This window comes from Chrysochloris asiatica, unplaced genomic scaffold (genome assembly GCF_000296735.1).
Source record: "Chrysochloris asiatica unplaced genomic scaffold, ChrAsi1.0 scaffold00127, whole genome shotgun sequence".
Lineage (NCBI taxonomy): Eukaryota > Metazoa > Chordata > Mammalia > Afrosoricida > Chrysochloridae > Chrysochloris > Chrysochloris asiatica.
The window spans coordinates 4,237,561-4,264,445 of NW_006408645.1; the positions used below are offsets into that span (position 1 = coordinate 4,237,561).

The 26,885-nt window shown below is 37.5% G+C and overlaps 1 protein-coding gene across 1 annotated transcript in view; it reads right to left on the reverse strand.

Moving 5' to 3' along the window:
- Positions 1-26,885, reverse strand: part of GOLGA4 (golgin A4) — a 166,209-nt gene that overhangs the window by 74,412 nt on the left and 64,912 nt on the right. The window contains exons 4-11 of the mRNA XM_006869159.1: positions 22,141-22,455; positions 17,682-17,729; positions 15,375-15,431; positions 7,339-7,437; positions 5,027-5,159; positions 3,712-3,899; positions 3,316-3,399; positions 1,079-1,226 (exon numbers count right to left, since the gene is read on the reverse strand). Of these exons, the coding sequence (XP_006869221.1) occupies positions 1,079-1,226; positions 3,316-3,399; positions 3,712-3,899; positions 5,027-5,159; positions 7,339-7,437; positions 15,375-15,431; positions 17,682-17,729; positions 22,141-22,455 (1,072 nt within the window). The remainder of the gene's footprint in view (positions 1-1,078; positions 1,227-3,315; positions 3,400-3,711; positions 3,900-5,026; positions 5,160-7,338; positions 7,438-15,374; positions 15,432-17,681; positions 17,730-22,140; positions 22,456-26,885) is intronic.

Here is a 26,885-nt window from a genome sequence, read left to right on the forward strand (position 1 = left end):
ACACACACACTCAGTCCCTCAGGTTAAAATCTTGGAGTTATCTTAGATATATATTTCTCCTCTGCCCCTCCAAGTTGATCAGATACCAAATTCTGCAGATTAGATACTTCCTCTCCTACTAGACCCACCATCATCATCAAAGTGGTTAAAACTGTAGGCAACTCAAACTTGGGTTTCTGTCCTGGCTTTGAAGCTTGCTTTCCCATTTCATTTCTTTCAACAATAAAACAATAGCTTCCATTATGCTTTCCTATTAACTGTTTTCCTTTTGTCTTATATATCAAAGTCTAAACTCAGCTACTCACCTTATAAGAATTCAATTCAATTCCTTTGCAACCCAACTTCATTTGCCACATCAGCAAGAATGGTTTTCTGTTGATTCTCACAACTCACTATGGTGTCTGTTTATGGTTTTGTAGCTTTTGAACTGTGTACTGTTCCACTTCTCTGCTGAGACCTATTCAATTCACTGTTTGAGGCCTAACTCAAGAATAACATCATCAATGACATGAAGGACCATGCTCTCTCCTCTAACATTTCTCCCTTCCTAGATTTACTAAGTATTTAATATGCTAATTCTATACTTCATAGTCTAGCACTTACTATGTCAAAACATACCACTGACTTATTCATGTGTTCCCTTGAAAAGCTTTTTGTTTATCCTAGAGCATCTATAAAGTAGCAATTATTAAGCAGCATGCTGCGACTTAATTGGAGAGTTGAAAAATTGTAAATCTAAACTTATGATATTGTAAGAGGTGAGCAAACTTTTTCTGTAAAGGGCTTTGCAGGTCACATATAATCTCTGTCTCATCTTTTTTTCCAGCCACTGAAATTTAGTAAAAATCATTCTTAGCTTGAGGGTCATACATAAACAGACCATGAATCAGATTTGGTCCACAGGTCACAGTTTGCCAACGTATTATGGCTCCTCCAAGGAGCAGTTATATGTTTTATAAAGGGTCTCTATACAGTTATGCATTTTATAACATTTAAGTAAATTTTTAAAAAACATTGTTCAAGCATTTTAAATGACTTTCAAACTCCAAAATAAAACAAATAAGCCCTGAGTTCTTACCAGCTTTCTCAGACTTTTCTTTCTGTTCTCGTAATTCCTCTCCCTGAGTAGTCATCTGTTTGATGCGGGTACGGAGTTGAGCGATTTCTTCTTCTTTCATTTCCAGGGTTTCATGCATCTGACGTTTAGTCTCTGCTATTACCATTCCCTGAACACAAGTGCAGACTCCATGAACATTTGCATGTCAAACCTGCATCATTTGTATCACATATCAAACTTACTTTAAAGACAGAGAAAACACTGTTAAGAATTATTTCAGTATTCCATAAACTATATTCTGCTCTATATACACTAAAATAACCTTCATTACTTGGCATGGTATTATGATTGTTTTTTTATATTAAAAATGTTTTATACTAAGATTAATAACATATTTTAGTTTAAAGGTTTATTTTACAATTCTACAAATGTATTATAATTTTCCTTATCTTAGTAAACAGTTTATAATGAATAAAATATAAACGCTTGCACTTGACTCAGGGTTCTCATGAACTACCACAGCTGGTCGGTGGTGTAGCACAGGATAGCCCCAGGAGCTGTCGGAGTGTAAGGTGACCGCTGTCACAGTGAATGGACAATGACTGTGAAACAGATCTACCTGGTTTTTCTCCCTTCTCCTGTGACCATCTCTGGTCCCACCACTACTACTTAATAATGTCAGTAAAGCTCTCTCATTCCTCTCATCTGCTAGTTGCTACTGTCTTCCCTCTCTCCGAATAAGCAAAACTAGAAATGAATGTCACTAGGGGAAAAAAGATGACTAAATATTACACATTAAATCAGTCATCTGTGACTTACCAAAAAATGGGAAGATTTGAATGGTCTCTTAAACAATAAAATATTTACACTTTGTGACATACCTTGAGAAGTGGACTACCTTATATTCAGCATTTGTGGACCTTTGATTTATAGTTTGACTCTTCCATGTGACTAATATTACTAGACAGATAACAACCAGGAAAGCAGGACATTGTTATATAAAATCTAAAAAGAAAACCATGGGCCTTCAGTTTCTTCAACATCAAAAAATCACAAAGGTAAGAGAGACAGAGACACAGAGAGAAAGTAAAGGAGAGAAGGTAGTCGAAATTATAGATTAAAAGAAGTCGTAAGAGTCAAATTGACCAGTTGCAATGAAAGACTCTTATTTGGAAAAAATATACTACACAAGAGGGAAAATCTGAAACTGACTACATACTTGATCATCTTAAGGAATTCCAGTTAATTTTTTATATGAACATGATAATGTGGTCCTGCTTTATTTTACAGATGCACTAAAACACTGACAGAAGAAACAATTCAATTTCTTGGATTTACTCTCCTGGGTTAAGATTTACAGTCCTGAGTTAAGAAAGATAATGGGAGTCGGGGCTATACAGATAGAATAAGGAAGTAACTACTGAAGCTGGGTAAAAGGTTCACAGGAATTCAGTTTACTAATTTCACCTACTTTTTTAACTGGGTTGGGTTTTTTTTCCCAATAATAAAAAAAACTTAAAGTGACTTTAAGAAGTTTGTAAAGTAGTAAACAATCGCAAAAATAAAAAATATATAGAAACAATGACTAGATTGCCAACAGTTCATTTTAATAGTAAAATACCTCTGGCATGTGCTTGAACATGTACATGTTCACTTAGAACAATGTGGTATAAAGCAGTGTATTATACAGGAAACGGTGGGTGGTGTAGGACTAACTGGAAGCTGCTTAGACATATGTCAGAACTACTTGCTTGTGAATTTTCCAGTGGTCTTTGCTGCAGTGTCTGTATGTGCTACTTCAACTCTAAACTTAAGGATAAAACTCATCCTTTACTCAATCCTCCAATCTCATCTACAGATTGGAAATTTCATTTATAGAAATGTGTTTATGCTAATATACACATTATCATTTCTTTACTTTTTAAGCAACTTTTCTGAATGATACTAGTTTTCTACTATTAGAGAAACTTCATCTGTTTCTATTTGAAAGAACATCTACTATTCACATTTAGCAAAGTTTTGACTATAAATAATTTAACTTTTCTCTGGAGTCATTATGTACTATAAATATGAATACCTTTGCAGCAGTTACTAATCTAGTTATATAAATCTAGAAATTAGGGTAAAAATATTTTTCATGAAAACAACTGCAATAGTTTTTGGAAACAGGAGCTTGAATGCTTCCAACTGCTTTTAAAAGTCACTTTTTGGGCCCTCTGACAACTTTTAGTACGTTTTTTTGGTTGTTATTCTTTTACCTTATCTTGTTCAAGCTGTTCAATTAAGTTCTTTGCATCACGCAACTGAGTGATAAGTTTAGTCTTCTCAGCCATATGAAGCTCCTAAAAAAATTTTAAAAATTCATTTCCATCTCTAATAAAGCTTCTGCTCTTAAGAGAATTCTAAACATATTATCTAATTTAGATTGGTCTGACAGTCTAGTAGAAGAGAAAAATACACAGAAAGTCTTAAAAGTAAGGGAAACACTATGAAGAGAGGAAGAAAGCCCAGAGCACTCTGGAGCCCCAACAAGATCACCTTCTCAGTCTACAGGGGATGGGGAAAGGTTTCTCTGAGGAGGGGCAAGCTGTGCTGGAGCCCTGGAAACTAGATTTACAGGGCTAAATTAGAACAATATTCATTTGTTGTTTTACCTTCATCTTTTCTAGTTCTTGGAGTCTCTCATCTAATTGTTCTTGGAGTGCTTCTTTTTCATTTGTTAATAGTGTACATTGTTCCTTATGCGACTGAATTGTTTCTTTGCACCGCTGAAGAAGATTCTCTTGCCTCTTAACTCTTTGCTGAAGTGTTTCCAATGTTTTAGAAGAAACTCCATCTCCCACTCCTAACAATAAAGCAGCATAAGCAGTTGAAGGCAGTCAGAAAGGAACTGGAGGGATCCCTGGGAACAGCCTGCTAGTATACAGCAGTACCATCTATCTTAACACTCGGCCATGCTCTGAGCCATATTAAGAGAAAAGAGAATCCTGGCCAGCTCAGAACTGGGCACCCTTCCAAACCTCTACCCTCACATTTGCTTATCTTTATCCAAAGAAGAAACCGGGTAAGGAACTCACTTTTTCTGAGGTCCACCTCATCCCAAATAGCAAAAAACACTCAGTAGTTCACTAACATTAACTAAATCAGCAGTCTTTAAAAGACAATGTAATGACCATTGTTTGTCATTTAAAATTATCTTTTGTGTTTTACCTCAGAAGAATTAAGGAAGTGGTCCTTCCAACCACATTCTAATCTCTTCAAGAGAGCACTTCTAATAAATTTTCATTCCCCAGGGGATGTCAGCATCCTGTGTAGATTGGTTGCTTGGGTAGCTAGCTGGTTTAGTTACCTGCTCTAACTCTGACTGGACTACAAGTTCACCATTAATCTCTTTGAGAAAAAGATATGGGAAATTAAAAAGTAGAAATTTTACTGAAAACCTTCTTCAAAATTTCAAGGGATAGATTTTGAGGCAAAATCTAAATATTCCTTCTTTCCCAGTTAAATGGCAAATATTAGGGAAAATACAAGAGGGCTTCAAAAAGTTCATGGAAAAAGAGAATTGAAAAATAATATAATTTTTCCAGAAATTTTCGGAAGCCCCCTCATACAACAACCTTTAATGTAGAAATATGCTAGTATTATTGAAAACTAAATATAAGAATAATTTAAACTACCATATTGAATAATCTAGGACAGAACCGGCCTGTTTATATGGACTCTCACTACTGCTATCAAACAGTCTAACATAGCAAATTCATTTCAGTGACAATGAAAATGTGGGATGCCTCACCAGCTGTAAAGCAGTCTTACTTAGCAGACTTGAAGCAGACTAACACCACCATCTTGTTGGAACTGTTGAGCCCCAACACTCTACTTCTCTATCAGCCGTTCCATCAGCTCAAGCCCAAGGTGCTCTCAACAACCTCCATGAGCGTTTAAGTGAAATTTTGACAAGATGCAGCTTACCTACTGGCTCAATGTTACTCTCTGCATTCTCTTCTTTAGTGACACCTTCAGTCTGTGACTCCATCAAAAGCGGTGGTTTAGGTAAATCAGCGTTCATTGGGCCATTTTGTAACCGATGTTTTAGGAGAGAAACCTAAAGAAAATGTGATTTTCATTAAAAAAAATTATGAGACACTACACACTGGTACTTTGTTTAAAACAGGGTATATACAGCATAAATGATGTCCTTTTTGCTACAGTGTAGAAAAGAAATTCTTTTTAATCCCTAAGCAACTGGTTTTTATAGTTGCTATTAGATACAATAAATCAAAAGTTATTATTAAAACTGTGGGATGACATTAAGAATATTATACATGAAGGAAGCAATAAGTCATTGAGAAGACAAGAAAGAAGGAAAAGATCAAAATGGATGTCAGAAGAGACACTAAAACTTGCTCTCCAGCATACAGATGCTAAAGCAAATGGAAGGAATGAAGAGGTCCAAGAGCTGAACAGAAAATTTCAAAGATCAACTCGAGAAGATAAAGACAAATATTACAACAAAATATGCAAAGATCTGGAATCAGAAAACCAAAAAGGAAGAACACACTCAGCATTTCTCAAGCTGAGGGAACTGAAGAAAAAATTCAAGCCTTGACTTTCATTATTGAAAGATTCTCTGGACAAATTACTGAATGATGCAGAAAGCATCAAGAAAAATGGAAGGAATAAACAGTCATTGTACCCAAAGGAAATGCTTAATGTTCAACCGTTTCAAGAGGTAGCATATGATCAAGAGCCAATGACACTGAAGGAGGAAGTCCAAGGTGTATTGAAGGAATTGGCGAAGAATAAGGCACCAGGAACTGATGGAATAAAAATTCAAATCTTTCAAGAAAGTGAGGCGGCAGAGGAAGCACTCACTCATCTCTGCCAAAAAATTTGGAAGACAACTATCTGGCTGACTGATTGGAAAAGATCCATATCTGTGCCCATTCCAAAGAGAGGTGACCCAACAGAATGCTAAAATCATCAGACAAGCTGTTTGATATCCCATGAGAGTAAAGTTTTACTAAAAGTAATGCAGAAACGACTGCAAGCATACATCGACAGAGAACTTCCAGAGGTTGAAGCCGGATTCAGAAGAGGCCGTGGACCAAGGGCTATTATTGCTGATATCTGATGGATCTTGGTTGAAAGCAGAGAATATCAGAAAGATGTTTTCCTGTGCTTTATTGACCACGCAAAGGCTTTCAATTGTGTGAGTCTTGATAAGCTATGGACAACATTGTGAAGGATGAGTATTCCGGAACACTTAATTGTGCTCATGAGGAATCTGTACCTGGACCAAGAGGCAAGTGTTCAAACAGAACATGGGAACACTGAATGTTTCAAAATTAAGAAAGGTATGCAACAAGGTTGTATTCTTTCACCATACTTATTCAACCTGTATGCTGAGCAACTAATCCAATAAAATGGGTTCTATGAAAAAAAACACTGCATCAGAATAGGATGAAGACTCATTAACAACCTGCGATATGCAGATGATACAAACTTGATTGATGAAGGTGAAGAGGACTTAAAATATTTACTGATGAAGATCAAAGAGCACAGCCTTCGGTATGGATTACATCTCAATGTCAAGAAAACAAAAATCTTTACCACTGGACCAATAAACAACATTCTTATCCACAAAGAAAAGATTGAAGTTGTCAAGGACTTCATTCTTCTTGGATCAACTATCAACACCCACGGAAGCAGCAGTCAAGAAATCAAACGAAGTATTGCATTAGGCAAATCTGCTGCACAAGACCTTTATAAAGTGTTGAAGAGCAAAGATGTCAGCTTGAGGACTAAGGTGCACCTGACCCAAGCCATGGTATTTTCAATCACCTCATATGCATGCAAAAGCTGGACAGTGAATAAGGAATAGAAGAACTGATGCATTTGAGTTATGGTGTTGGAGGAGAATATTGAAAGTGCTATGGGCTGCCAAAAGAACCAATAGATCTGTTTTGGAAGTGCAGCCAGAGTGTTCCTTGGAGGCCAGGTAGTCCAAACTTCATCTCTCATACTTGGGACATATTATTAGGAGAGAAGGATATCATGTTTGGTAAGGTGGAGGGTCAGAGAATGAGAGGAAAATCCCCAGGGAGATAGCGAGATGGATTGGCCAAGTGGCAGCACTGATGGTTAAGTGTGGCAACAGCAGTGAAGTTGGCCCAGGATCAGGCAGTGTTTCGTTCTGCTGTGACCTTTTGTCACTATGAATCGGTACCAACTCGATGGCATCAAACAACAACAACAAAAATTCCATACTTTTTCTCCTCTACCTGAGTCTGAAGAACACTGATATACTGATCTTTTTCCTCTAAAGATGCATCAAACTCCTCCTGGAGATGTTTCTTTGCTTGCTGATCCATTTGAAGTTCCTAAAACATAAAGAATTGTATAACAAAAAATATAAAATTGAAGCTTACAAAGTTTAAGAATAAAAATCAATATCAGATTTGCATTTTTATAGTCTCAGCAACTATTAATAAAATAATAAACTGCATCTAAAACATAAAAATAGGTAATTTTTTCCTTAAAGAATATGAAGTTCTAAGAAGAAAACGAATGTATTTTCTGTTGCTATAATTTCTACTACATTTCTATGAAAGTGGAGAGAATAAAAATTAATTATACTGAAGTTTTGTAAAGTTATTCTACTGAGACATCTTACTACTTTTGATATCTTTTATTCGCTTACTCATACACTAAATTGTTATAAGCCAAACAGATACTAATAGCCAAAATCACAAGCTTCCTCATCTGTAAAATGATGACTGAACCAGTCAATCTCTAAACAATAAAATTTCAAGCTCCTGAAATTACTTAAAATGATACCTTTTTTCCTTTTCTTTTTAGGTTGTTAATGAGGTTTCCCAGCTAAATCCATTGATCTTTACCTCTGTGCTAGGCCAGTCACCAACATTTACCTCCTCTATTCTATATGTTTACTACGAGTTGAAATCAACATAATGTTGGTATTTTTTAGAGGGTGGGAGGAAGTTGGTTTATTCTTGAGACACTTGATTTCTTTAGTTTGGGGGCTCCTAGTTATATACTGCCATCCCTTACAGTTCCCTCACTGCCCTTCACTGATTCTATCGGCATCTATTCCTTTGAGCTCAGACCTGTGTTCTCTGTGATCTACCTAAATACTACTTCTACAGAATACTAGCAACTAATATCAAGACTACGTTAGATAGCCCATTAAAATCCCTCCATTTTTCTCCCCCAGGATCCCTAACTTTCTAACTGCCTAACTCCAAAATGGAGTGTGGTACAAACCACAGGATTAGCAGTTCAAGCCCACTGGTCACTCTGTGAGGGGGAAAAAAAAAGAAAGAGGCTTTCTGCTCACCCAAAGATTTACAGCCTAAGAAAATGTATTCAGGTTTGCTATGAGTGAGGATCAACTCAACAGCACTTAATAATCACCATTATAAAATATTCAAAGTCACATTTTACTCACCTACCTTTGTTGAATCCTCCATATAATCAAATTCTTTTTATCATTTTCTAATAGTTTAGTCCTTTTTCCACAACTATAATCATATGCCAGGCCCAAAATTTTAAATGCCTAATTTCCTTCAATAGCCTTCTAAGAGAGATTTCTAACCTCAAGTTTTCCTCTGCTTTAATCATGCTTCACACATTTTCTAGAACAACTTTCATCAAGCAATATTTTCAAGGACTTACAGAAACTCCCTCTTCTTATAGTGTTTCAAATTTCTAATTCCCAAAAAACCTGAAGGTTTTAGCACTAACTGTCCTCGTCACCACACCCACGCTGCCCCATGATCTCTAAGAACATTCTTTACTGCATCCTTCACTAAAGCCTCCTGGCTCAGTCTCCTTCCATAGTGTAGTGGTCTCTAGATCAGGACATGACCAGAGCGAAGTTTTCACTGATTCATGGTAAAGTAAAGTAAGAACCAGAAGAACAAAATAGAGCGTTTATATGAGATACAAATTTATTTCATTTAAATAACTGTATTGTATTCTGAGAACGTATCTTTACTAAAACGTTTGGAATTAAAGTAACCTTTCATGTAATAATGACAATAAAAGTAAAAGTTAGCAGCCGTATTTCTGGAAGAAAGGTTTTGGTCCATAAAATCAAAAAGTCCATAAAAACACTGCCTTCCATTCAATAACTTCATGCCTTTGTAAAATCCATTGTTTAGCCTACAATAGCTCTGCACATCTTAACAACAATCCAGAACTTTCACTTTCTTCTAAGTAATTTTCCACATTGTAACATACTGAATTGGTAAACCTAACAGCCCACAAAAAACTCCTCTATATTACAGTTTCCAGGGTTTGCAGGTTTTCATTTCCGAAACTAGACAAGAAGTCCCTGGATATGAGGGCAGTATCTTTTAATCACAGCCCCTTACCCTTCCTGTACACTATTCTGTCAATACCATGTCACGTCAATTTCAACTCATAGAGATGCCATGTGCTACAGAGCTGAACTGGCTCCATTGGTTTTTCTTGGCTGTAATCTTTACAAAAGTAGATCTGCAAGTCTTTCTTCCACGGCACTGCTGGGTGGGTTCAAAGTACCAATTGTTACTCTATTGGCTAATGGCAAACTGTTCACCCCACCCTAGGACCTCTATTCTGCCCATAAACACTCTTTTATAAAGACTCCTGGTGCAGTGCTGTAGGATAAGCATTGGACTGGTAACTGCAAGGTAAGTCATTCAAAACCAGCTGCTCCTTGGAAAGATTATACGGGGTCACTATGAGTTGGAACCAACTTGACAGCACTCAACAAAAACAACAATCAATAATCACTACAGCTCCTTATTCCATGTGATACCACTTCCACACTCTGAAGTCACTCACACCAAAACCTTATTCATCCACCAACAAACCTAATCTTCTCCCACTGTTGTCCATCTCGGCACACGGCACCACCATTCATTCTGTTGTTCTGGCCAAAACCACAGAGTCAAACTTTAATGACTTTCTCTTTCCCCATGACCAATTATTAGCAAATTATGTTGGCATTATCTTCAAATTAGGCACTGAATCTCACCACTTCCTGGCACTACTGCAAGACTCTTCTGTCTCCGGCTTCCATTCTTATTTCCCCGTAATCTATTCTTCACAGAGCTGCCAGAGTCCCTGAGCAGCCTCCTCTCTAAGGCCTCATTCACTCCTAACCCCTTTATCCTTCCTTTATTTGTCTTCAAAAAGTCTGTGGGAAATTCCATTACCTTTTAATTCCATTTTCCTATGGGCTTTTAAAAACCCCGCCTAGATCTTCATTAGAAAATAAACTTCATTAAACTAGTTTTGTCTTACCTACCCTTGTATAAGGAACTCTGGTAGCACAGTGGTTATGAATCAGGCTGCGAACCTTAAGGTCAGCAGTTTAAAACTACCAGCTGTTCCGTGAGAGAAAGATGAGGCTTTCTGCTCCCGTAAAGATTTACAGCCTCGGAAACCCTGTACAGGGTCGCTTTGAGTCAGAAGTGACTCCACGGCACATAACCACCACCACCCTTGTATATTCCATACCTAGGTATTTAAGGAGTCCTGATGCGGTGCTGTAGGATAAGTACTGGACTGCTAGTCACAAGATTGGCTGTTCAAACCCTATACAGGGTCACTATGAGTCAGAACCAGCTCGATGATACTTACACAACACATATATAAACATAGATACGTTGTTGTTGTTAAGTGCCATTGAACTGGTTCCAAATCATAGCGACCCTATATAGGGTTTCCAAGGAGGGGCTCATGGATTTGAACTGCCAACTTTGCAGTTAGCAGCCCAGTGCTAATCCAGTGCTGAACACCAGGATTCCATATACAAATATAGTAATGACGATTTACAAGCCCTGGCAAAATAAATATTTGTTGACCAAATAATGAGACTCCCTAAAGGTCAGCGGTTCGAAACTACCAGCCGCTCCGCAGGAGAAAGATGAGGCTTTCTACTCCCGTAAAGATTTACACCCTCGGAAACCCTGTACAGGGTCGCTATGGGTCGGACCCGACTCAACGGCACTTAACAACAACAACAACAACAACAACAACAACAACAACAACAATCTTCTAAAGTCACACATCCCCACAGCTTGCCCAATTACTCCTAAGAAGACATGATATCTACCCCGTCATCATTCTGGTCATTTTATTTTGAAGACATTCCAACAACTTGAAAAAATACTCTTTTAAAGAAAGAAAGAAAAGTGGTACCAAGGTCTAAGTCTAAAGTCCAATCTTAAATTTTGTTATATTTCTGAGGGTGAGAAAAACAAAAATGCATGTTAGCTACACAGGTATTTTTTAAAATGTTTAAGATTTACTAGCATCTGATTATCTGACAGTTTATATACCAACTTCAATTATATAAATTATTTTATCAAAATATAAGCCTATATGAAAGAACACACAAGAACTTATTGCTGAGGGTTTTCTCTGGAGAGAAGTCAGGTCTGATTAGGAAAGTGAGACTTACCTTCAATATTCATTTTTCTATATACTGTTTGAACATTTTTAGCACAATAAAAACAAATGACTCTAAAAGACTGCATTTTAGAAATTCAACAACTAATTCAAAAATTTTCTTACTGTTGAACATTTAGATTGCTTCCAAATTTTTGCAAACTGTAATTAACATTTTCATATATAGGTTTTTGCAAGGTCTTTTCTGAGCAGAAAATTCTGATAACTGGAATGTATCTAACAGTTTTATTTATTACTTTTGATGTCAGTCCTATGCTATCTATTATGGTCACTGGTGATTTCAGGCTGTAAAATAGGAACTCTCCTTCCCTGGAAGAAACTTTGAGAACAGCAACTACCTCTAAAGAACTGCATTTTCCCAAGGTGAGCCTAGGGAAAGAACAAGTTATGCGTGGAGCCCTGGTGCCTCAGTGGTTTCAACCCACCAGTCACTCTGGAGGAGAAAGATGTGGTAGTCTCCTTCCATACAGATTTAGCCCTTGGAAGAGGTAGTTCTACTCTGTCCTGAAGGGTTCCTATTATTCGGAACCAACTTGATGACAATGGGCTTAGTTTGGGTTTATGCGTGGACAGGACAGGGAAAGGAAATATCCTGCTACAATGACTTAATTTACTTACCATTTAACTGACTTAACATGTTATCAGAGAACCCTATCTACTTAGATGAGTTCATAATTTGTAATGTTTTCTTCACAGTATGAAATTTCTGTTTATTATCTGTCTTTAAAGAGTCAAGATCAAACAAAGAGAATTACACATACCTGTTGAAAATTATTTTGCCTACTACTTTTAACTTTAAATTTTATTTCTCTAGAGAGAAATATCTAAAACAAGAGGGCTTCCAAAAGTTCATGGAAAAATTCCATTATCTTTTAATTCTATGCAAACTTTATGAAGTCTCCTGGTCTCTAATATGCTAGATATTTACAAAAGACATAACATTTACACATACAGAGCTATAGCTTGCTTTGTTTCTGCCCTCCAGAAAATGCTAGGACAGGTGTTCATGGACTTTATTTATGCACAATGCATAACCATGGGGGGGGGGGGGAATAAAAAACTACAAGTATTTCCTGCAAATCTTAATACAGCAAAATAAATTAGTGCCATTGAGTCAGTTACTACTCCCAGGGACCCAATGTAGGGTTTTCAAGAAGTGTCTGGTGGGTCTGAACTGCTAATCACAGTGCTAATTCTACAGCCCCACACCAGGACCCTTGACCACATATTTTGATGATGCTGTTGTTACGTGTTGTCGAGTAAGCGCCAACTCACAATCCTATGCAGAACAGAACAAAACAGCGCCTGGTCCTGCGCCATCCTCTCAATTTTTGTTACACTTGAGCACATTGCTGCTGCCACTGTGCCAATTCATCAGTTTGGGGGTCTTCCTCCTTTTTGCTGACCCTCCACTTTACCAAACATGGTGTCTTTCTCCAGGAACTGGTGCCTCCTGGTAATATATCCAAAGTATGAGAGACAAGCTTTCTCCATTCTCACTTCTAAGGAGCACTCTGGTTGTACTTTTTCCAACACAAATTTGTTTGTTCTTCTGGTAGTACACAGTGCTTTTAATATTCTTCTCGAACACCACAACTCACATGCATCAGTTCTTCTACAGTCTTCTCTTATGCACTGTCACACTCTCACATATGAGGCTATTGAAATTACCACAGCTTGAGTCAGGCACACCTTAATCCTCAAACTGTTATCTTTGCTAACACATATTTTGGAGGAACAAAATTCAACCTGTAACATTCCACCCTTTGACCCTCCATAATTCATGTTCTTCCTAAACACACAGAACACATTTACCCCATCACATCATCCCAAAAGTCTTAATCAAGTCTTAATCTAAAATATCATCTTCTGAATCATCTGAATTAAATAAGAGTGCAAATTTAAGCATAATGTATCCTGGGACAAAATTTCTCTTCATCTAAGAGCATATGGAATCTAAATTTTAAGTTTGCTATTTCCAAAATATGAAGGGGCTTCAAAACGTTCCATGCAAAAATTCCACTATCTTTTAATTTCATTTTTACATGAATTTTTTGAAGATTCCTCAAATAATGATGGAATCACACAAGGCAGACATGTCCACTATGAATGGGCTAAACTAAGGGGAAAGAAGTAGTATCAAGCACCAAGCAAGTCCAAAACCTAACAAAACAATTTACATTAGCTCTCAAGGCTTGAAAATAATCCTCTGTTCTCTGAAACCATCTATGCCTGCTCCTGCCATCCAGTGTCTGGGTCTTCACACACACCCTGGATTCTGGAAAGAGGCCCCTAGACCTGGGCTTCAGATCCTCTTTCCAGGCCTACTGAGACAGCAACTTTGTTCTTCCAGCTTTACATAGTCCCATTCTCCTACTCCATCTAAGTGGTGACCCTACCCCAGCAGGCCACATTGTGTTGTCCCTTGGGAATGGCAACCCTAGTCCTCAGCTTTGGGTGTAAACCCTATTGCCCTGGCATCCCTTAATGGAAGCTCCACAATAAGAAATCAAGTTGGAGAAGATTCAACTTTTTGAAACCTAGGAAGCTATGGTCCTGGCCTTTGAGATCCTGAAGACCATGGTCCCACCTTTTGAAGCTGAAAAGGTCCTACTTCCTGTGTGCCTTTCAACAATTCTGCTGATTTCCAAGTCAATTCAGGGATTTTCTTTTTATCAGAGTACACAGAGGTAGTTCATTTGGCCTATTTTCTGTCTGCAGAATTTCAAGAAGCACATAGCATTCTTTCATTCTGGCCTTTCTCTGTCTTTCTCTGTGGGCTAATGTTAATGTGCTCGACTGTAAGGAAGGTTTGAATCACAAGTCAGGGGTTCAAGCTCACCAGAAGCTCCTTGGAAACCCTATACAGGATCACTGTGGGTTGAAACCAACTCCACAGCACGTAACAACAACAACGTAGTTCATTTTTAAGTCCATCTCTTTCCTCTCACATTTTATTACTAGTGTTAAGAAGAATTTATGAGGTTCCTTTACGATCTTGTCAACTGGATATCTAAGCTCATCACTTGTAAATTCTGTCTTCCACCAAACAATTGAACACAATTCAGACACATCTTCTGATACTACATAAATGCATCACCTTCCTCCATTGTCTAATCACATGTTCCTCATTTTCTTTTAAAGCCTCAATAAAGCACATTTAGCATCCACATTTCTACCAACATTCTGTTGCTGGTGCTATGTGTATTCTCTAAGAAGATAGAGACTTCCTCCTAGCTCTCATCACTTCCTTCAGAGCCTTCACAAGAATTGCCTTTTCAGAATAGGTTCTCTTTATAATGTTAATAAGGCAGGATTACTGTAGGGTATGTCTTAAAAAAATTTTTTTAGATAAAAGGGAACTAAATAAAGGAGATTAAAAATAGAGTAAAATAGATGACAAGACACGTGGAGATCTCCAAGAAACCAGGATGCAAAAGCTAAAGAGATAAGAACCTTCCTCCAGAGCTCAAAGAGAAAACCTTCTCCCAGAGCCAGCAATATAAATTTAGACTTCTTGGTGCGATGCTGTAGGATAAACACTGTACTACTAACTGCAAAGTCAGCAGTTCAAACCCAGAAGCTGCTCCATTGAAGTATGAGACTTTCTTCTCTACATATTTATAGCCTCAGAAATTCTATTCCAGACACTATGAGTCAGAATCAACTCAATGACAGTGAGAGGAGCCTCCTAAACTGTGAGAAGCTACATTTCTGTTTATTAAATTTGTGTTATTTCTGTTATAATGGATTGTGGAACTACCGCAGCAATACAACTGTTACAATAACTATGAAATTTAATTATATTCTCAAAGTACTAATCACTAAAACTTACCTCTCTTAATTCTCCAATTCTCCGAAGTGCTTTATCCTGACTCTGACTTAATATACCCTTGATTTAAAAAGAAAGAAAATGCCAGTTGAAAGAACTACATGACAAAATAAAGCAAAGCAAGTTAAATAAAAAATATTATTTAAAAATATTATAGCTGTTTGTGCAAAAATAGCCTAAGGATGGAAAATGGAACTGTAATATGTTACAGATGTGACCATGTGGTAAATTTATTAAAAATTCAACTATATGGGTACAGACCCATTCTATCTCCTGACTGTGATAGCAGCTACAAATATCTGTACATGTGCTGGAGTCCCTGGGTGGTACAAACACTTACTATGCTTGACCGCTAACCAAAAGGCTGGACGTTTCCAAGTCCATCCAGAGGCGCCTGAGAAGAAAGGAATGGTGAAAACTTCCCAAAACTCGGCCATTGAAAAGCCCATGAAGCAAAAGTTCCACACACATGGAGCTGTCATGAGTCGGAGCTGACTCCACAGCAATTGGTCAAGTACTTAATATGTAAATAAAATGAAAAACAAAGGCTTTTCCTAAGGTCTTGATGAATACAGGTTTTTGTTACTTGGTTTCTCTAATACAGCTTTTTAAATCAGAAGACACAAAGCTGAGAACTATAAAAAAAATAACAGTTCAATGGTTACCAGCAATGTGCTCTTAAGTAAAACTTCCAGGAAATAAATCCTGATTCACCTCCTTTTTTCTCATAAACTTTGCAAATCACCCTTCCTCAGTTTTTTCACCTACCTAAACAAAGTGAGGATAGTACTATTTGCTGTCTCACAGAAGAATTGTGAATAAATACACCAAAATGCCTGGCATACCATAAGAGCTCAATATGCTATGGCACTGCAGGATCAGCACAGAACTGCTAACCACAAGGTTGACAGTTCAAACATACAAGCTGCTCCTTGGAAACCCTCTGCAGGGTCACAGGAGTCAGAACCAACTCAAATGCATTTAATAGCAACAACATTACAAACACCATCAGTAAACAGTGTATGGAACACTTATTTTAATTTCATTTGATATATTAAAAAGATGTCTATTTAATAAGGAAGTTTCTACGTATGCATACACACAGAGGCACATATACATGTATAGAAATGGGGCAAATCCTTGAATTTTACTTCCCATTTCCTTTATATTTTGACACTATGAACAATAGTTCTCTATCGCCTCTTAGTGGCAGCATTACTTAAGTACATCTAGAAATAAAATCCACAGATAATTCCAAGAAACACCCACAAAGTATCTATAGAATTTAGAAACAAAAGATCCTTTGAAAATGAATTTACAGAGTGAATTCAATCAATACTACCTTCCATCTCCACAGAAAATTTGATCCAATTTTAAAAATCTTTGTGATAATTTTCACAATTACAATGAAAAAATTATAGAGTACTGAATCAACAAGAACTGATGCTACCACAGTAAATCCATGAGATTCCAGAACAAACCAAGAAACAGAATGTTGTACTTAACAAATGTAAGATTTTTATAGCAGATTAATCATATAACAATAATGATAAATAATGTACGTGAGGAAATTAATCCTACTAAAATTCACTCTACAGGTAACTTTTTGGTTAAGTAATGAGCTTCTTTAAAATGCTAAAGTGTTTTAAATAAGTTTTACTTTACAAAACAAAAAACTATATTTTACAAATAACACAGCAAATTGATGGTACAGTTTGAAGCAAATGGGTATTTCCCCTTAGTTCTTATCATTTGGAGACCTGGTGGGAAACTTCTGGCCATCAGGATATGTAGTTGGGCCAAGGTGAGTTATACAGAAAAAGACATAGTAGCCTGCTATCCCCACATATGGAACCAAGAGCTTTACAAGCAGCAAACTTGGGAAATTGTGATTTTAGAAGAATGGAAACTTGGTTTTGAACTTTGATATAATGACATGAAATAGAGATGTCTGCAGAGATTTATGAAGTAAAAGGGAAAGCACAGAAGGCTGGATGTCCCTTTACCGCTGAAACAAGGAAGGAACCTATAGACCGGGGCACTAGGGAACATGTAAAAGACACAAGCATGCTTTAAATGCAAATCGCTTACACACCATAAGAATCCAAAACTTAAGGAAACGTATCACTAACTGACATACAAGCTGGAGGATCCCTCACTCTCTTTATCAAACCCTCCAGTCATGAAGAAATGGGGTAAAAACACTGATCAGAATTGGACTTACTAAAAGGGAGGTTAAATCTATTTTATTATAAGATTTCCATTTTAAAATTATATATGAATCAACATCATAGCTAATATATCACTTACTTGTAGCTTTTTCTTCTCTCTATGAAGAATCTGATAAGCTGCAACAAGCTAAAATAAAGAAAAAGTTACCAATAAGAAGTTTAGTCATTTTTAAATACTCAATTTCTGAAACATCTTTGTAAAACTTTCTAGAATATCTCTTACTGAAAGTCAAATATAAAGAGTCCTTTCATAGCCAGTTAGACCAAATTAGACAATTCAGATACAGCTGAAACTAAACAGAAAATACATAATGAAAAATAAACTGTAACTTTACTCTATAAATGTTAGTGTTGTTGTTAAGTGCCATCGACTAGTTCTGACCCATAGCGACCCTGTATAGAATTTCCAAAGAGTGGCTAGTGAGCTTGAACCACTGACCTTGCAGTTCAAACTAACTTTGCAGTCCAGGGCATTAAACTGCAAATTAAATTTCTGTTTATATGTGTCACCTTAAACACACGTCTCTTTACATCTCAGTAATCCAATTCATAGGTGGGGATTAGAAGCAATGTGCCCAAAGGCAGGAGGCTACTATAGCTAAACACCACCACCTAGGAGCTTGTTGGAAACAGAAATTCTTGGGCCTCATCCTGGACTTGGAGTCCTCGTGTGGCGCTATGGGTTAATGTGTCAGATTGCAAAGTCGGTTTGAACTGCAAGGTCGGTGGTTCAAATTTACCAGGTGCTCCTCGAAAACCCTACACAGGGTCACTATGGATCGGAACTGACTCCATGGCACTCAACACCACCAACAACAAATCCCAAACTTATTAAATCAAAATTGCGGAGAGGGAAAGGAGAAACCAGAATTTGTTTTAACAAACTCTCCAGATTTTTTACTCTGGGTTGTAACAGACTCTAAAAGTTCCTGCTTTGGGTTGCAATCTCTAAAAGTTCCTCTTAACTATAGGATCTGTAAAAAATCTAAGTACGGGAATTGATAATTAGGAGGTGAAAGATGGTAATTCAGAGCCTAAAGAGATGTTTCACCATTTGACTTAAATAGGATATTAAACATTGTAGCACAATTTTGGATTATGGATTATGAAATCATGGATAAACAAATCCTGTTAACCCTATAAATGAGAAAATACTACTCATCTGAGCCCTAAGCATATGGCTTCAATAAATTAGTTGGCCCCTACTTGAGAAGCAACGCCCTAGTGGCATAATGGGTTACATGCTGGGCTGCTAACCACAGAGTCAGCGGTTTGAACCCACCAGTTCCTCTGATCCCATAAGGATTTGCAGCTTTGGAAACCCTATACCAGGTTGCTGTGAGTCTGAACCAACTCAACAGCATGCAATAACAACTTTAGAAGCAACATAGGTTTCTGAAAGGAGTCCTGGTGGTTCAAGCAGTCAGGATGCAATCAAGAGGTCAGAGGTTCAAACCCACCAATTCCTCTATGGTAGAAAGATGTGGCCACCTGCTTCCTTAAAGTTGTGCAGCCTTGAAAAGCCTATGGGGCATTTCCACTTTGCCCTATATGGTTGCTGAGTTGGAATCAACTCAACAGGAGTGTTTTTATTTGGTTTGGTTGGTTAGAGGGCTCCAAAGGGAGGATACAGTTCTGAAAAGGGATTCTATTTGCCATTCAGTCAATTTCTACTCTTGGCAATCTTGGAGGACAGAATAGAACTGCCCCATTAGGTTTCTAACTCTATAATCTTTACAAAAGCAGACAGCCATGTCTCTCTACTGTGCAGTGTCTGATGGGTTCCAAATGCTGACCTTTCATCACTCAGCAGCTGAGCACATAACCACCATTTGGCCTGGGCTTTTAAAAGGGGAAGTATTTTAAGCCTTGCCATTTTTCTTGGGTGGCTGCTGATCTCTACTGATGTCTTCAGTCAAAAAACAGACAGTAAAGGAACGTGAGGTTAGCAATAGAGATGATAACACTGAAAATGAAATTGTAAGGCCAGGGCCCTCTCCTCAATACCTAAAGCCCAGACAGGAAAATAGTTCTCAACAAAGGGAAAAAGAAGGAGTTAAGATGTCAATCAAATGAAAATCAGATGTCAGTGACAGGACTATTCTTTCCTAGATATCTAGTGTCAAGGAAGGATAAAGACAAATACTAGAGTAACCACATCTGGTCTGTTGACAAAAGTAATGTGGCTACTTTTCATCCACAATTAAACGGTTTGACTCTTTCTGAGGTGCACATAGTAGAAATGCTATAAAGTCAGAATCAAATCCCGACTCTGCCAACTAATACTCGTGTGGCCTTATACATGTTACTTAATCTCCATGAGACTCCATTCCTTAATCTATATAACAGAGCTAATTCATTAACATCCACTTCACTGGATGGTGTAAAAATAAATGGCATTGTAAGTAATGCTGCTGTTAAATACTATGGACTTGGTTCTGACTCATAGTGACCATATATAGGGTTTCCGAGGAGTGGCTGGTGAGATTGAACTGCCAATCTTGCAGTTCAAACCGATCCTGCAGTCCAGAGCATTAACCCACAGCACCAGACCAGGAAATAGTCTAGCAAACTTAAGTATAAATTACAGTACTGCCCCACTTTCAAACCTAAAAGCTACGGGCAAGAAGGTAAAAATAACAAATCTAAATAAGCATATCAATATTAACTTTAGTGAAAATATACATAAATAAAATTTTTAAAGAAAAAAGTTGTCAAATTCTTCAAGTGCCTCAGAGATAAATGGTTTTAACACTCCATTTACATCTCTGAATTCCAGTCTAGTGGTGGATTTTAGTCTAGTAATTCCTTCCTATCTTGTCATGATTTTATAGTTTTAGAAAGATATTTTATCTAGGTTTTGGAACCCTGATGTAGTGCTGTAGAATAAGCACTGGGCTGTTAACCACAAAGTCAGCAGTTCAAACCCACCAGTCGCTCTTCAGAAATCCTACACAGGGTCGCTATGAGTGGGAACAGACTAGAAGGCACTTAACAACAACAACAACAAGCTAGGGTTTTGGTGGTAGTGATTGTTTTTAGCTGTTAGATATACCTAGATGTATTCTGGTCACAGTTTGTACTGTAAGTTATGCCTAACTTTATAAATATCCCTGAACTTTATTGCTCATTAGTTAACTATGACGCAGATTTACAAACTGTAAGACTCATTAAAACATTAGACATTGTTTTTTAAAAAACAAACCAAAAGGAAAATGCATAGGCAACTTGCTCCAGAAGAGCATTTCTGAGTAAGAATTGTATTAACTACACATGTTGGGAGGGGGTCCACGGAGGGTATCTAACACAATTCAACTTAAATGAAAGGAAGGCTGCTATGCTACTGACGAATGAAGATGGGAGATGCTGTAGCACCAGTTTCTTTCTCCTTTATATCAAAACAGGAAGCGTCAACCTCAAGAAAATTAGTTAAAAGATTCACTGAGGCAAAGTTTAAGTGTAGATTCACTAAAAGTGAACCAAATTGATAAAATAATAAGATTACTGAAAGCCTAGGTGGAGTCAGAAATACAAGGGGGCTTCAGAAAGTTCATAGAAGAGTTCCACTATATTTTAATTCCATTTTTCACAAACTTTTTGAAGTCTGCTCATACAGGCATCTGGTTGACACTTAAGGAATGAACAAGGAATGAAGATATGAGTATGAAATGCACTCAGGGTCCAAGCAACCTTAAATAGAGAGGCCAGAAATGAAGAAGGACACGAAGTATGAGAACTAGGTTATACACAACAACCTTCTCCAAAATGTTACCAAAAGTCTTTCCAAAGGGCTTCTATACCACGCAGTCTTTATCAAGAACTGCCACAGGCTATGTCATTAGGATCCAGGGAGTCTAAGGAATCACAGGTTAGCCAATCACAGATGGAAAAACAATAGACTGGTTCTAATCTCACTTATCAATTATACCAGTAACCAACATTTTGCTTTTATAACATCTACTATCTGAAAATTTTTGTGAATAACTGAAATATGTCTGGTAGTAACAAATGCTGACATGAGAGGCAAGAATAATGCTAGCTCTGATAGTTATGGTCAAATGGCAACTTGGTTGGGCTGATTCTCAGCAGTTTGGCAATTAGGTAAATGATGTAATTTGGTAGTTACAGAATGATCTGATACGGTCATTCTCCATTTTGATAGAATGCTAATTTTCAAATACCAACATGGCCTTTGGAACCTAAGCATGTTGCTATGTGAGGAGTGGGTGTAATATTAATTAGAAAACATTTTCCTACCAGTAAAAGAGTCATGCTCTTCAGAACCCTACCCAGAGAAGAAGTGACACTAGAGATGGAGGTAGACACAATGACGTGGAGAGATGGAGTGGCTGGGGACTTTAGACCCAGAGAGGGAGAGGGGCAGGCTTGCAGGGTAAACCCTTTGGTTGGTTGATGATGCATGGAGGGGATTGTAACCATGGCAATGAAACAATATATGACAGGATGAATGTAAACCTAATGTTCTCCCATGTAAACTATCACATAATTCACACACAAAAAAAGAGTCGTGCTCTTACCTCAGAATATTTTCCTCTGTAGCTACTTAAACTCCGTTCCATTCTTCGCAATCTCTGAATTAACTGTTCTTTGCTGAGACTGTCTGAATTCCCTACTGAGTCCTCAGCCTCACTCTCCATATCAGATGGTGGATCAAAGGTGGAAGAAGAACTGTCCAGTTCCAGTCGGTTAAGGGACTCTCTGGAAGATGTTCGTACCAAGGATTCTTTTGAGGAAGATCGGAATAGGGATTCCTTTATCGGACTTCGAAACAAAGATTCCACAGAAGGTACCCGGAGCTGGAGCTTCTGAGCAAAAGACTGTGTATCACCGGCCTGCAACCAAAGCCCAACAAAATATGTGGGTTATAGACTTTTATTACTCCCTAACATCAGCTATAACCTACTATAATTCTAACAAATTCTACTTATATTCCTGATACTTTACATAATACAATACCTTCTGAAAAACAAAACACTTGTTTACTTTTAGAAACGTGCCAGGCCAAGAGTCAAGAGACCTAAGTGTAGTGGCAGTTCTCTCTAGCTGCAGACTAACCTTCTTCACCAACTCATTTTCCTTCAATTGGCTTGTCTACAAAATAGAAGACAGCTATACCTTCCCAGCCAACCTCACAGGTGAGCTGTAAGAATTCATCCACTAAAATGTAAGGTCCCTGAGGGCAGAGACCATTACCAGTGCCTAAAACGTAGCTACATATTGTTGTTCTTGTTTAGTGCCATCGAGTCAGTTCCAACCCACAGTGACCCTGTATAGGGTTTCCAAAGAGGGGCTGGTGAGCTTGCACCGCCAACCTTGTGGTTCAAATTGACTTTGCAGTTCAGCACATTAACCCACAGCACCACACCAGACTCAAAATATCATTTTGTAGTTATTAAGTGCCTTCAAGTTGGTTCCGATCTATAGCGACTCTGTATAGGGCTCCCAAGGAGCAGCTGGTAAACTTGAACTACCGACCTTGAAGTTCAAACTGACTTTGCAGTCCAGCACATTAACCCACAAAGTCACACCAGGAGTCCGTGGCTACATATGAGGGGACTTAAAATAGTTTGGGACTTAAAATATCTTTCTATTCTATTTTCCACAAATTTTTTGAAGCACTTTGTACTGCAGAGGATGCTGTATCTGGAGAGAATAGCTAACTATAACACCCAACACTGGCTGTATCTGCCGGTGTGCCTTCTACAAGTAAAACTAAGCAGAAACACATCATGGAAGACAGAAGACAGGTCGTCTAAGCTAGAGTTTCTGCAGAGATCAGTAAACTTGATTTTAGAAAAAGTGATAATAATTTGAGTAATGACAATAAAATACAACATTACTCAACAAACTTCTAAGCAGAATTAGTTTATCCAGGCAGCAGCACTCAGTATTTAACAGGTGTTTCCTAGAAACTCATTCTTGTTAGTGCAACAACAGGGTCACCTGTGAGGCCTCAGAGATCCATAAAATACTCAGAGGAGACCGAGGTCATGTGCAAGCAAAAGTTACAGGAAAACAAAAAGATTCACTTTAGTATGTAATTTTAAAAATCAAAGACAGAACTTTTTACTTATGGATTTTAGAGATTTAATTACAGTAATAGACAAGCTAGGAGTAAGTAAAGAAGGATAAAACACCTTCACCCTCACCCTCCTATGCGCAAAGAGTTTAATCACCAGTTGTTTAACAGTAAAAACTGGACACAAACCAAATGTGTATCACTAAAGAATACAGTATATAAATTATAGTATATAGAAGGAGGCTCAAGACATACTATCCAATGAAAGGTAATAACATTATGGAATAGTATGTTGTGCATTCACTTTGATTTAAAGTAGTTACACATACTTGTCAATTCATATCTGTTTAGACATACACTCTTAGATCTGGAATGCAAAGGGAAAACTCCCAACAGTTAACAAAGAATTATGTGGTAAGATTTTAGGTGATAATTTGACTGTCAGATTTATACTTTTCTGTACTTTCTGATTTTTTCATAACATGCTAGTTTTACCTTCATAATCAGGGAGTGATGGGGAAAGGAGACATATGGAAAAAGTCTTGAGAGAGAAAGGACCCTCATAGTCAAAAACTTTCAGGACCACTTTACTAATACTCCAGTACCAGTCACTTCTGACCCATGAGAAAATGCTTTTCAGTTCACAATAGACAATCTTCTTATAAACTACACTAAGACAAATAAATGACGTTAGTTTGAACACTAGAAATAGCTGTATTATTTTTGGCTCAGCAAGACGCTAGAAAGCGATTATCAAAGAACATTTGTAGAAGCTGATAAACTTAACTTTCATCCCTGCTATATTTGGAAATGTGATTCATATAAACTTAACTTTCATCCCTGCTATATTTGGAAATGTGATTCAGCACGTTCTACATAATCTTGACCAAGTTACTTAATCTCTTTAGTCCTGTTTTCTCCTCTGTAAATCAGGATGATAAAAAATGATGATGATGATGATGATGATATCCACCTTGAATGGAAAAATGGAATTAAAAGATAATGGAAAATTTCCACCATCTTTTGGAAAACTCCTTACATAAAGTGCTTACAATGTGGCAAGCATTCAGTAAACATCAGAAATTATCCTCATTAGAGAAAGGAGACTAAAAAAGATACTAAAAAACAAATTTACTTTTACCATTTAAAGACGATCACACACAAACTCAGGTGCATGTTTTTATGATGTTAAGCGCTATTTAGACAATGCGATAATTAACAGGATAGGTTGCGAAGCCAGACTATATGACTTTGGGCAAGTTACCTAACCTCTCTGTGTTTCTGTCTAATCATATATAAAATGAGGATAACACCTACCTCATAGGGTAGCTGTAAGGAGTACTGTACTATAATAAAATATGAAATACTTAAAACCATGCTTAGCTCAAGGTAAACATTCAATAAAAACAATCAGTCAACATGCAATCTTTCCTTCTTTTTTTCCCACCAGACCCTAGTTTTGTTCAGGACAACAATAAAGCCCAGTAAAAATATTTGCTTTCCCCCACCCCACCCCCCAAAAAAAACAAATTAAAGCCATAATGAGATGTCTCCACAATCCACCAGATCTACTGTTAGTAAGAAAGTGATCCAACTTACTGTGGAAAACTACTGGTTCATAGCAGACAATCATACTCATGGTAGAGTATTTACTAAAGCTAAATACATGCATACTCTCTGACCTAGCAATTTACTTTTTAAGTAGGTACATAATGAAAGTGTTCAACAAAACAACTAGGAAGTATACTGATCACAATTCAGAATAGCCCCAAACTGGAAATTATTGATGCCTATTAATAATAAAGAAACTGTAATCTGTTCAATGTAATACCAGACAGCAATGAGAATGTATGATTTATAATCACATTAGTTATACTCCAATGAAGCTCGTACAAAATTAAGCAAAGGAAATACGACACAAAAAGAGTACCAGTACCCACCTCTGTTTCTATTTACATAAAGTTCAAAAGCAGGTAAAATTAACCTAAAGTTTCAGAAGTCAAGGCTAGTGGTTACCCTGGGGAGGGGAGGGGAGGGAAGGGAAGGACTGGAAAGGCAGGATGACAGGGATTGCTTTAATGCAGGTAATTTCTGCTGCCTGATTTTGAGTGCTGGTTACAGAGGTGTGCTTGATTTGTGAAATTTTGGTAAAGAGCATAATCTATGCATGACTTTTTGTATCTTTATATATAATGTTTTCTACTGTGAGTTGTTGTTTTAAAATTAGCTTCTCACAGATAGCTTCAGTTCAGAGCGGTGTATAAGAGTTTGGACAGTAATATACAATATAAATGAAAACCTACTGGGTGGAGCCTTTTGGAAATGATATTCATCTTCATGATAAAAAGAAATATTCCTTTTTTGCCTCTGTCCTTTCTTCCTGCCTATGGGAACACTGGTGGGTCAAGTGGTAGAATTCTTGTTTTCCTTTAGAGACCCAGGTTCAATTCTCAGCCAATGCATCTCAACCACAGCCACTAAACAGCTTTCATTGGATGCTTGTTTGTTGCTGTAATGCTGAACATGTGTGAGTAAAGTTTCCACACTAAGATACACAAGTTCCAAAAATTAGCCAGTGAAAGCCCTGGGGTCAGTTCCATTGTACCTGGGGTCACCATGAGTCAGGAGCCAATTTGAAGGCAGCTAAGATCACGGTACTCAAGGACCATGATATATTTGTAGAGCACCTGACATCAAGTTAAGAGGCCTTGGTGGTGTGGATTAGGCGTTAGGTTGCTATCCACAAGGGCAGCAGTTCAAACCCACCAGTTGCTGCTCTGTGGGACAAAGATGAGGCTATCTGCTCCTGTAAAGAATGACAGTCATGGAAACTCTACCTGTGTAGGGTCACTATGAGTCTGAACTGACTTAATGGCTATGAGTTTGGTTTTTGTTTTGCTTTTTGAGGTCAAGTGGGAACACTACTCAAGACCAGAGTCAACAGGTCTAGTGATATGGGCTTTCCGAAAATCTGACTACCCCTTCCTAAACCTTCAAGAATCTCAATTCACAGGTAATGAGCCCATGGAGTTTTGGAAATTTTATTTGTCAGATAATATTTATTGTCTGTCTTAGTTTTTAAGTCATTCAGCTTATAAATCAAATTGTCCAGATTCATGTCCAATGTTCACAGAATTAGAAATGTTACTGCTACACATTAGAAACTACTGAGAATACACAAATAGCCACCTCAGACACTACTTTATCACCTCAGACACTGCTTTATCACCTCAGACACTGCTT